The sequence below is a fragment of the Epargyreus clarus genome, unplaced genomic scaffold (genome assembly GCF_041222505.1).
Source record: "Epargyreus clarus isolate Ecla_fem2 unplaced genomic scaffold, WU_Ecla_fem_2.2 ptg000002l, whole genome shotgun sequence".
Lineage (NCBI taxonomy): Eukaryota > Metazoa > Arthropoda > Insecta > Lepidoptera > Hesperiidae > Epargyreus > Epargyreus clarus.
Genome location: NW_027332210.1, coordinates 6211749 through 6224377, shown reverse-complemented (window position 1 = coordinate 6224377; position 12629 = coordinate 6211749). Strand labels below are relative to the sequence as shown.

Here is a 12629-nt window from a genome sequence, read left to right as displayed (position 1 = left end):
AATGCATTGAGGAAACTTCCATTTTACTTCCTTAGATGTTAGTACTATTTACTTTAACTTTCTTTCAAATTGTTTACTTTACAAAGTTTGAAATAGAATGATTACGATATAAATAGAATTGGCGTATTTTTGATTTATTCTACTAATGGTAACGAAGAAACCAGCTATTTCAGTGTAGAAGTATCAACTAGGCAGTCAGTGGTGTAGTTATAGGGTGGCAGGACTTGTTAAATGCCATGGACCCCCGATCTCATGGGGGCCCCGACCTGAGAGGCTGCAAGCTCAATAGTCACCATAAAAAATCTCAAATGTGTATAAATCAGCGAAAAATAAATGATTTTCTTGAAATGCATATAGTGAAAAAAACTAAAACCCCCCCGTGGGCGTCCTCAGTGCTTGTTGGAGAACTCCGGGATCTCCGATGGAACACAACTGGAGTCCTCCAAGCGCGATGCCCGGATCGGGTTCTGCCCTGGGCATTCGCTCCTCCCGCAACATCTGATGATTACGACGGTTTGCGACCACAGGTAGCTACTCCGTCCTTCCCGGGGTAGCATATTGGACGGTTCGAGCTCTCACTCTTGCCGCCCGCAAACCCGGAAGCCCCCTTTTAGTCGCCTCTTACGACAGGCAGGGGATACCGTAGCCCTATTCTAGTGTCGGAACTACAGGGACAAAAATGTGGTCAAGATTGTGCCTTTAACCATTTATGTGTTCCATCCTTGTCAAGGGGAGTGCCGTCTCTCCTTTCAATAGACACTAGGCTTTTATATACCTTTTTTTTAGTTTACGAGGGGGAATCATTCTAAAGGTACCCTATGCCGTGGGAGCGGCACGGGGTTATGTGGGATTCTTACCGCACTAAAACCCCTCCGGTGGCCGTCCTCAGCGCTGCGTAGAGGACTCCGGGATCTCCAAAGGAACGCAACCGGAGTAGCTACCCTTTGTGTTTCGACTATTGCGGCTCCACCACTATTTCTTCCTTATAACAGCAGTGTTAAGCGCTGCTGTGCTAACTATCAAATGGAGTGCTCTTACCACCTCTATTAAAAAAGTAACACTTTTCTTGGTTACTGCGGTAAACTATGGCCTTAGACCCTGATACGAGTAGCAGACCCGCCAAACAATAACAATATTTTCTTTCGCTATTAAACTTAGTCATAATTACTTTCGGATATCTTATATATAAAATTCTCGTGTCACAATGTTAGTTACCGTACTCCTCCGAAACGGGTTTACCGATTTTCACTAAATTTTATACGCATATTCAGTAGGTCTGAGAATCGGCTACTATCTATTTTTCATACCCCTAAGTGATAAGGGTTGGCCACCCTTAACATTTTTTTATTTATATGGCAATACAACGTTCGCCGGGTCAGTTAGATTTTTTTTATATATTACGAGTATTTGATATAAATAAAAATAATAAGAGGTTACAGGACAGTCACGTAAAATGCGCTAACTAAGCAAGATGCGTAAACCCTCGTTAATGCATTTTTAATTATCAGCCATTCATTTAAATAAAACCAAGGTTGGTATGTTGAGTCATAATATAAGTGATATTATTGTCAATGTTACACTGGCTTCTTCTGTGTTGTTCCTTTGAAGGAACTACAAAGACCTTTTTAACTTTATTGCATAGATTAGTAAAGATTACTCACTCATAATAAGATAATGTAACCAGTTTTGACAGTTGAAATTGTCACTGTCATCTATTTGCGTGTTTGAAAAAAATTTAAAAATGTAGTTTTTAGATCATTTACGTATGAAACAATAGTTCTCCGCACTTTTTCTTCGATTTCGTGTTTTTACACCACTTAACTGCGCATGTCGGCGTAAATTACACCATGACATCCATGACAAAACTGTCAGCCGTTTAAGCCATTTAATGGCTTCCGTCAATTACAAGGCGGTGAGATATCTATACTTATCTAATGTTTTAGTGTAAGAAAATTATAGCCTATATTACTCCCACAATTTAGAGGAATAAAACCTCATATGTTAAAACCCGTCAAGACGTGAGAGCTGAAGGGTATGCTAAAAATGTGACATACGTTCCCATACAAAACTGAGACGACATACACTGCACAGTCAAGTAAAAAATGGGCAAGTGCGTCGTAATGTACGTCGGATCAGTTAAAACAGAGGACAGGATACATATTCCTTTTACATATATTAATATAAGTTGTAAACTCGAAAGTACGACTTAAAGTTATATATATTTACCTTAATACATTTATATTAAACGGAATCATCATGGAACTATCTTTATTATTGAACTAATATATTGACTTAACATTGTATTCAACTGAATTTATCGAAAAAGAAAATGTATTTTCCTATTCATCCTAATTTATTTACGTTAATTTTAACAGGTATCATTAAATACTTACTTTTAATTACCTAATTGGTTTCATTTAATAAAACAAAATCAAAACAGTTTAATAAACATGTCAATCATTAAAATTTATCGGAAGAGACAATAATTTTATTGAATGTAACATTCCGATTAATAATATTATAATAATACAATAAATTGTTTAATCCATATTCATATTCGAATGAAAGATTATTACTAGCTTTACATCTAATGAAAATTCGATCATTGAATACAATTATAAATTAAATTCGGTTTAACCTATAGTTACACTGAAGGGGTGAGAAATTTCCACCCCCGGTCCGTTCTATAATGGTGTCATGAAATATCAAATGAGGTGTAAAAATGAAAGTACACATTAAATAGTTGTCAATTTTATGTGAAACTAGAATTACATTTTTGTCTAAGTTTTGTTTTTTGAATTAACTGAAAGTTTTATTAAATAGTACTTTCATATTATCTTTGTCTTTTATCCATTACAGTCTCACAGCTGCGTACGGTTCTCCTGTGTTTATCTCATAGGTCGTCCTGGCCAGCTTCACATAACTATTAGAACTTCTTTTTACAACTCAGGCCAGAGCCAAGAGATAATTAATTTCAAATACACACGTTATATGCAAAAATCAGAGTTCCTTGGGATTCGAACATCGGCCCTTTTATTGAGAGGCCTAGTTTCATGCCCTTAGCCCCAGCCTATCACTGTTTCCCACTGGGCCATTAGACTATCACACATCATAAAAGTTTAACTTTTATATATCTGATCACCGAGATTCGAATCTTCACCTTCTGCTCTTGTTTTTGCTAACCCATAAGTCTAAGTCTTACTTAGTGCTTACATTTAGTAATACTAATAACTTAACGTAGGCGTTGAAAATCAAAAATCCGCACCAATTTAATAGTTCTGCGCACATTGTGGTGCGCCCGGACGGGTATAAAAGGAGTAAGTTAACTTGACAGAGCATAGTCAAGTGTCTGCAGAAGGAACAGACGGCCACGAATAGTGTTGAGGAAGTCCAGTCTTCACCATAAGCTTAGGTAAGTGCGACTTATTGACCTAAATTTAAATTTAAGCTGGTAGAACCTTTTGTGGTTCGACTCCGGCGGCACCACCGCCACACCCATATCTGCCGCAAAACAGCAGTGTTAAGCGCTGCTGTGTTCTGGTTTGAAGGGTGTGGTAAGGGAGACATATCTTTCCGAGGCGTTCCAGCTTAGTCCTTAGGGGTAGTGGCGCATTTTTGGCCGACCTCAGGTAGGAATATCTAATCCTATATGGGGTTGTCACAGATGTTCATGGGCGGCAGTAGCCACTTACCATCAGGTGGACTGCATGCTCGTCTGCTACTCCTATTTTAAAAATAAAAAATATATTTTTTACCAATAAGGAGGTGGAGGGTAATGTTTTCCAAGAGTTAGTATAGATATGTCATTTTTGGCACAGCCTACAGCCCAAACGGTTTGACGAATTTTAACAAATGTGATGTCGTTAGATATAGGCTTTATATTTAAGCAGTTTTTATAATAAATATCTAGCTTAACTAGGTTTATAGATTTTATTTTATTTATAATTATAGTAACTAAAGTATAATCCGTTGTATTTCATTTTATGATGTAGGCAAATCACGGGTAACAGCTAGTGTACAATACAAGAGATAGACGAACTTACAGGAAATTTGGTAACGATCGTCACACCTATTTCTTCCTTATAACAGCAGTGTTAGGCGCTACTGTGGTAGGGCATATGGTAAGGCAGACAAACGACGCATTTTAGCTTGTCCTCAGAGTAGCAACGAATCTGTGGTCGATCTTAGATAGAAAACGTATCTTATCTGGAGCTGATTACAGTAGCCTTTTACCATCAGGTTTATTTGCCGCTTCCCGTCAAATAGAACTTATGTATGTTGCAGTATACCAGTTGTATTTATTAAGTTAAGATTTAATTATTTATGGTTTTATTTAACCGTAATCCCCATGTCATATTGGGGCAACGTGGTCGAAAATGTTCCAGACTAATTACGAATATCTTTGGAAAATGTGTATATTTACATGTGCCACAATAGGTCCTCTATAAATTATTCATCTTCTTAAATATAGCCGGGTTCGATTACGACTGAAGCTAATTGAATAATCTTAGGTCTGTTATGAGACTGAAGTTTTTGTATATTGTTGTGTATGTCTATAACTTTTGTGATACAGGAATTTTAGAATGAGGCTAACTATGAAGTATTCTCAATATTTCTTACTTGGCTTTCAAAATTTCACTTATTGAATAATTCTCCCATCCAAAAAATATTTACTATGTGAGTGTCTTAAAACACAAACACGAATACGTAGACCCTAATAATAAACTTAAATTTATTATTTAGATGTCTACCTGACCGGAGATCGATTCCGAAACGTACTGCGTGGTACATTGTCAAATTTATATCTTTGCTAGGCAAAACATGGGAGATATTGGTTATTAATAATGGGCGTTAGTCTTAACTAATTCCTTTTGTCGTTCTAAGTAGAATACGTCAATGTTACCCTACTTTACAAGGAAAATGCGTTGTAGTCCAACTACAACCCCAATAAAATGGAGATAGCCCAATTTTTTAAATATTAGAGAAGAAGCAAACGAGCATGCAGTCCATTTGATTGTAAGTGGTAATTTCTATCATTACTGGTAATTACTGGTAAGTAGATATCTATAATCGACAACCAAATAACATTAGAGTCCTAGCTGGGGCCAGTCAAAAATGCGTAACTAACCTTAAGGACTAAGCTGGAACGCCTCGTAAAGTATCTCTTTTACCACACCCAAAAAAGTTACTAATTCTGAAGACTAAGTTGAAACGCTTGTATAAATATATCTTCCTTACCCTTCAAACTACAATACATACTTCAAAACAGAAACTACTAGAAAACAGTAGCGCTTGACATTGAAGTTATAAGGCAAGTAACTACAAGTTAGCCAAATATAAAAGGGTAACTATTTAGCATACAAGTCCCACGATCGGTCTCAACTAGTAACTCGATAAACGGTCCTAAACTATTGTAGTTTTATCTAGAACTATCCGCTATTTTTTGTTTCAGACGTGTGACGAAAACTGTACATAAGTTTGCAAATGTTAAAAAATTGTTATTTTTCTTTATAACAAACAAATGGCGTATTACCGTGCGTAGGTATTACCGTTAATTTCAGTTCAGTTCGATTCCGGCGGCTCCACCACCACACCTAATTCTGCCTAATAACAGCGGTGTTAAGCGCTGCTGTGTTCTGGTTTGAAGGGTGCGGTAAGGGAGACATACTTACCCGATGCATTCCAAGTCAGACCTCATAAGTTGCTACTTATCTAAGGCTGGCCGCAGATAGGACTCTGATCTTATCTGGGGTTGACTACAGACGTTTTTGAGTGAAAGTGGTTAAATGCCAAGAGTATTTTACGACTTCTAGTTTGAAGGGTGTGGATAGGTGACATTAATATGAAGCATTTTAACACGAGTCTTAGGCGTACGGACATTATTTTATTAGGCTTTTCCTTGTGACATTAGCAAAAAGTGACTTGCACACGCGTTGGTACTATAAGACATCCTAACTTAGTCTTTAGAGGCAGCATCAAATCAGTGACAAATCTCTGGTGTGATTCCAGTCCTTTTTGTGATCGGATGGGCAAATCTCAGGTAGGACTTAAAAGCTATTTGTGGCCTTAAAGAAGACACTCATTTGCTTTAAGAATATTAATGTGTACTTTGATACCTCCAAACCCATTTTAGATTGGATGACCAGACTTCAGGTCCTATGTGAGGTCTAGTCTGGTCTCAAATGCTATTTGGAGCCTTAAATAAATCACACTCAATTGCTAAACAACCTGAACTATGTACACTGGTCAGGACATATTTGGGATTGGATGGGCAGAACTCAGATAGGACTTAAAAAAGGACACTCATTTGGTTTAGCAGTATGAACTACTCTGTTAGGACTTTTTAATATGGGTGGCTACACTTCAGTTAGGACAGCTATTTGAGGCCTTATAAGTGGGCTGCACACTCATTTCATCTAACAAAATGAACTGTGCAGATATTTTTACAGGTCTGTCATTACGAAGCGCTCTTGCAGTGTTCTAATTGCAGTAATTATAGGGAAGACGGTTACTTGAGCGCTAAATGATGGAACAATTTGTAGGTTTTAAAATACGATACAAATAGACGTAATGGTACTGAATTTCTTTTATAATTAAAGAATGCTACTTTATGACTACTAAATATAGGAGGACTTAAATTAGTTATGGTTGACGTAGACTATTTAACTTCCTGAATACTCTAGAACACACTTTGAAGGTGATAGAACCCTTTGTGATTCGACTCCGGCGGCACCACCGCCACACCTATTTCTGCCTCATAACATTAGTGTTGAGCGCTGCTGTGTTCCGTTTCGAAGGGTGTGGTAAGGGAGACATACTTTTCCGAAGCGTTCCAGCTTAGTCCTCAGGGGTAGCGGCGCATCTGTGACTGACCTCAGGTAGGAATATATTATCCTATCTGGAGTTGATGACGGATGACCATGGGCGGCAGTAGCCACAGTCAGGTGGACTCCTTTATAATTAAAAAAACCTAATTTATTTTTTTTAAGTTCACACACTTACTCGAAGCATTTCAACTTAGTCTTCAGAGACATTGTTCTTTATTTGGACTTTGGTTGAATTATGTACAAATTTAAACGGTAACAGTGACTTACTCTCACGTAGATTGCATGTTTGTTGGCTACAGAAGTTACGCAAAAAAAAACCTGCCACCAAAATAAAGCATTGCCGAAAACTGGATGAATTTAATTTTAAAAGTTTAGCGTGGGATGTAAAAACGTTACCTTGGTACCCTCAAAAAGGGCTTTTTATGGGATGGGTTTCGTTAACTTATTGCAAAAAGTTGCGTCCAGAAGTGGAAGTCTTGTGAATAATCGATAAAATACTTTCAAAGTAAAAAAACATTCAGGCCATCTTATAGTATGTGATTACTGCCATGGACATATCGCTGCTTTGCGAGAATAACCGCACAACTCAAATTTCATTTTTCTGTTCAAGGTAGAATAAATCAAAATATTTCCTATTTTTATGTGTGGTAACATATTTAAATACTTATAGCTGTATACAAAGAGGAATACCAAACAGCAAGACCCAGAACATATATCTAAATTCATCATTTAAATATCTGTCTGGGCGGGTATCGAATCCGGTACCCTTTGCACGTCACACCGGTATGGTGACCACTCCGCCACGCGAGTCGTTAAATTTAATATAGTACAGTGGTTTTTCATGAAACATGAAGATGACTAAGATAATGGCCTCATGCATTTCAACCAGCATTTAAACCCTTTTACTGAAATACAAGAACTGCTTCGCGCTAGAATTAGACGTGGCGGTGGTACCAACCTGATCGAAATGCTTTGGTTCTACCACCTTTCAAATTAAAATAACTCTCCTAAAAGACCACTATATTTTACCGAAACTACAGTGCTTTAATCTCCTGTTACATATAAAAAATATATATTATCATAAGCTACATTGTTTTGACTTATTACATAACGCATACAATATACCTCTCATCTCTTTGTGATCTTAAAAAATATTTGCAAATAATTCCCGTGTAAACGAATATCGTCACCTACACTGTTTACTGTCGTTAGTGTATGAACTTACCCCTTAAAAAGGTTGCCTTTTTATGTGGGGGAGTGCAAAGGAGTTTCAATTTTCAACTTAGACACCGACGGATTTGGGACTTATCCGTTCCAAAATGGAATACGACAATTTTGTTTTTATTTTTGCATGTCTAGTGATGTCAAATCACAAAACGAGAATATGTTTTTTTTATAATATAGGAGTAGCAGACGAGCATACAGTTCACCTGATGGTAAGTGGCTACTGCCGCCCATGGACATCTGTAATCAACCCCCGATAGTGGTTGAGTTGAAGGGTGTGGCCTTCAAACCAGAACACAACAGCGCTTAACACTGTTGTCATTAGGTAGAAATAGGTGTGGCGGTGGTGCCGCCAGAGTCGAACCACAAAGGGTTCTACCTCCTTCAGAGTGGTCCACTTGATATTAGGTGGTCACTGCCACTTAATGATATTTGTAATTGATATAGATGTCATTGAGCGGCGGGATTGATCCCAGATAAGATTAAATTCCTACCTGAAGTTGCCTGTTACCTCCAAGGACTAAGTGGAAACGCTTAGGAAGAGTATGTCTCTTTTACTACAACCTTCACACCAGAACACAGCAGCGCTTAATACTCCATTTATTAGGCAGATTTATTAGACGATGATACCTCCAGGGTCGAATTATCAATATGTTCCTACTGAAATTCTAATTCCATGGAATGGTAGACTACCATTCCGTAGAGATAGCATAGAATCGGAAGACTATCATAGACAAGGCTGTTCTTGACGCTCACGATCCTCAGTCATGGAGAATCGACTAATAAGAAAAGAAGAGGACTGAAAATCGTCGTCTCTATAAACTGACCTTAGCATAGGATAATTTGATGCACGAGTTAACGCCATTCTTGTGTACATAATGCACTAGATCTACATATTTTTCACTCGGTTTCTTTCGCTTATGAAAACTATAGTAACAAATGCGTTTTTAAACTGGAAGCCTTTAAGGTTTTACGCTGTATGAATATGTATAAAAGCTTCACATAATTGAACTGAGATGAACACTGGTTTTTAATAAAAGTGATGATGTTATTTTAATTTTTTTATAACAATATGGAATATTGTCTCAGGGTTGTTGCTGATGCAGGTTTTTACTAGATCAGCTGATGCTGATGCTGATGCTGATATTTAAAAATACTAAATATAAATATATTTTATACTGAGGTATTTGTACGTCCCTTACGAGAATAGTCTTTTTTAACCAACTTCACAAAATGAGGCGGTTGCTTAATTCTACCGTATATATGTCTTTTCATGTTTGTTCGCGGATAACTTCGTCGTTTATGAACCGAACTGGATGATTTTTATTTTGTTGGAAAAAAAGATATTTCCAAAGTAGTTCCATTATAAGAAAATAAGGGTCTGATGATGATGATCCAGCGAAATCGAGGGGAACTTTCAAAAATCGTAAGGGCGACTAGTGCATTTGTAAGATTTTTAGTATGTCATCACTAAAAAAGGTGAAAAAAAAATTAATTAAAAAATACAATTGACTTCCATGTCACTACAAAGCAAAAATCAACTGAAACAAATTTTGGCTCAGCACATATCTCCGAAGCCGGCGCTCATATTAAACACGCTGTTTACGCCGTTATCCAACGAAATATATTTAGCACCGACTTCAGAACCAAACCAACATCCACTTCAGCTACCCTCCACTCGGCAGTGACACAGAAGTCGGCATTTATTTTTCACTGGATGTGGCATTATGAATTGAATACATATTTCTGTTATTGATTGATTGAACTATGATCGAAAGTTATTGATGTCTGACCAAATTACGTTGTCAAAACAATCGAATGATTGTTTGATGACAACTTGTGTTTATAAACTTCTGTGATTGGCTAAAACTCCACGTGATTTAAGCTCGGTCCCGCCTTCAACGAACACGTTACAATTTCAATATCAGCATTAAATATCAGCATCTTTTGTTGCGGATGCGGATGCTGATGCTGATATGTAAAAGAAAGCTGATAATCAGCGGATGCTGATGCTGATACTGATATTCGCAACAACCCTATATTGTCTCAAGGAATATTTGAAAATACTTGATTTATTTTTTCAATATCAGCTACTATGATATGACTATAGGTACGGTGTAAAAGAGCTTTATTTTCTTGTCAAGTTAAGTGCAAGTAAATGTCCAAGGGAAGTTGTGCAGGCTACCTGATATGGGGTGACCATCAGTCCTCACGTGCAGGACGCAACTGTGATCCGCTTCAGGCACCCCTGTTCTATCCATATAGCTATCAGGTGTACTGCATGCTCGTTTGATACTTCAGTCATAAATAAATAAATAAATGTGATTTTTATTTCTTCGTTTGTTTGCTAACTTTAACTCCTAACACCCGTTAACTACATAACCATACAAAACCGATTGTCGTGAGATTTTGTACCCTCTTAATGCGAGCGAAGCTGGTAAAAACCAGTCGAATATGAACATGAAGCGACGTTTTCTAACTACCCTCCTTACTTCCAGACGCACAATGATGGCGAATGTAACCCTCCTTCTAATCTTCGTGGCACTCACATCGGTGGCAGCGCAAACGTTCCAATACTCCCGGGGCTGGACTAATGGGAAGCGGGATGGGCACAAGCGAGAGGACCTAGCCGGTAACATTGAGAAGATTCTCAGCCCGTGCCAGATGCATAAGCTGAAGTACTTGCTGGAAGGGAAGCCTTATAATGAAAGGGTTTGTTCATGAACTATTACGTACTGAAAATTGACCCATTGCAGCTATATGTATGAAAGTTTAATATAGCTATACTTGTAAATTGTTAATACTTGTAATTGTACATTATTTTAATTTATAAACTTTAATAAATTGTTGTCGGTATATCTTATATTGTTTAGATATATACATATCATCCCAAATCAACATAGGTACAGGAGTTTTATATAATGTCAATTCTTATATGTAATGACTATCTGTATAAAACGTATGATCCATAATTCTGCAACGTGAGCTTCATGGTTCCAAGGTTTAAATAAATTGTATGAGATACTAATACATTTTGAAATCATTAGAAGCTGCAGCTCCACTATTTTTGTAGTCTAAACTTAAGGAAAGCAACTCAATACTTTTAATATTTTACAGTTATTCGTGCCCTGCGACTATTCTGACGAGGAGACCGACCAGCCCAAGAGATACAAGTTGGAGCACAATCAAGACGCGCTCTTCGATGCTTTTCAATAAACAAAATGGCCGCCAGACGTCTATGCCAAAGATTCTGAGATTATTATTGTATAAGAAATAAATTATTTATTGTAAAATAAGATACGTATTATAAAGACTCAAAAATGTCCATTTAATTATTTTTTGTATTTGTAAATGGAGATAAAATATGAGATTTTTTTTGGTAGAAATTGCTCGTTTTATAAATTATTGGAACTAAATATGTATTTGCTACATGAAATAGGGCTAAGATAGGCTATCCTGGGATAACTAACCTAACCTTACCTAACATGGTTAAAATAGATAAATTAATTAATATGTTATTGAACCCTGTATTCATTCACAAAATTTGTGCCTAAAAATCACGTTATATAAACAATTATAATTTTAAGGCAATTAATGCGTAATTGGCTGGAATTATGCATTAATTAAGGCACCATAAATATTATTTACATCACAAAATATTTAAAATTATTTTAATATTAATTTTCTATAAAAAAAAAAAGAAATAAGTAACGTACAAACTATATTAAAATTGTATATTTTTGAAAATGAAAATCTTATTTAAATAGAATAATAAAATAAACTGTGTGTTGTTTGATGACAATTGTATATTTACGTTGTAATTTAAATGAAATAAACGGATACCCTATAGACATATGCGTTTGTTTTCTATTCCTTTAGAAAAATAATATATAATATACAATATAGATACATAGGGTACATATATACCTACCTAAAAATTGAAATTAAAATAACAAATATGGTTAAAATATGTGATGAACATATATAATTTATCATAATGACAGCTGAAAAATACTAACTCATGCAAAGCTTTTTAGTTTTTATGAAAAATTAAATATTTACATTTCACTAAATTATTTTTCATAATTATTAATTTATAATTTTATGCAAAGTTATTCGATGAAAATAGCGCCATCTAGTTACAATTTAAATAGTTACTAATAAATTTTGTATAAAGTGCCATCTAGCGGTGAGTAGCAAATTAACTTGCATTTGTAGCATACTGTTCTTATACATAGTACGACTACTCACCGCTAGATGTCACTTCAAGTACAACACAATTGTAAATAATGTCTGACAAAATACGTATCAATTTCTTTAACAATTTCTGGGAAAATTATTGTCATCTCAATAATTCTTGTCATCTTCCGGATTAAGAAAATATTTATAACTTAGGTGAATGTAGGTATATAAATTAATAATTTAGATAACTTCACTTACTTCACTGTATTGATATAATTAAATAAAGACAAAATTAAAGAGAAACCTATACTAAGCTAGTGAAGCTAGCTGACCCGGCAAACGTTGTGTTGCCATATAAATAAAAAAATGTTAAGGGTGAACAACCCTTATCACTTA

General features: G+C 36.0%; 1 protein-coding gene and 1 non-coding gene across 2 annotated transcripts; one reads left to right on the top strand and one right to left on the bottom strand.

Moving 5' to 3' along the window:
• Positions 1–673: 673 nt before the first annotated feature.
• On the bottom strand, positions 674–760 carry LOC140747793 (U6atac minor spliceosomal RNA). The gene has a single exon (XR_012102906.1). It is a non-coding gene; the product is annotated as a U6atac minor spliceosomal RNA (small nuclear RNA).
• Positions 761–10556: 9796 nt separating this feature from the next.
• Crz (corazonin) lies at positions 10557–11371 on the top strand. Its single transcript, XM_073076752.1, has 2 exons — positions 10557–10763; positions 11169–11371. The coding sequence occupies exons 1-2, from the start codon at positions 10557–10559 to the stop codon at positions 11265–11267; spliced, it is 306 nt and encodes a 101-aa protein (XP_072932853.1). The 3' UTR covers positions 11268–11371.
• The last annotated feature ends 1258 nt before the right edge of the window (positions 11372–12629 follow it).

Bases quoted from the DNA above. Each gene is read 5' to 3' on its own strand.
- Crz (XM_073076752.1), top strand. From the start codon at position 10,557: ATGATGGCGAATGTAACCCTCCTTCTAATCTTCGTGGCACTCACATCG. The intron at 10,764-11,168 runs GTTTGTTCATGA...AATATTTTACAG, and splicing joins GGAAGCCTTATAATGAAAGG to TTATTCGTGCCCTGCGACTA.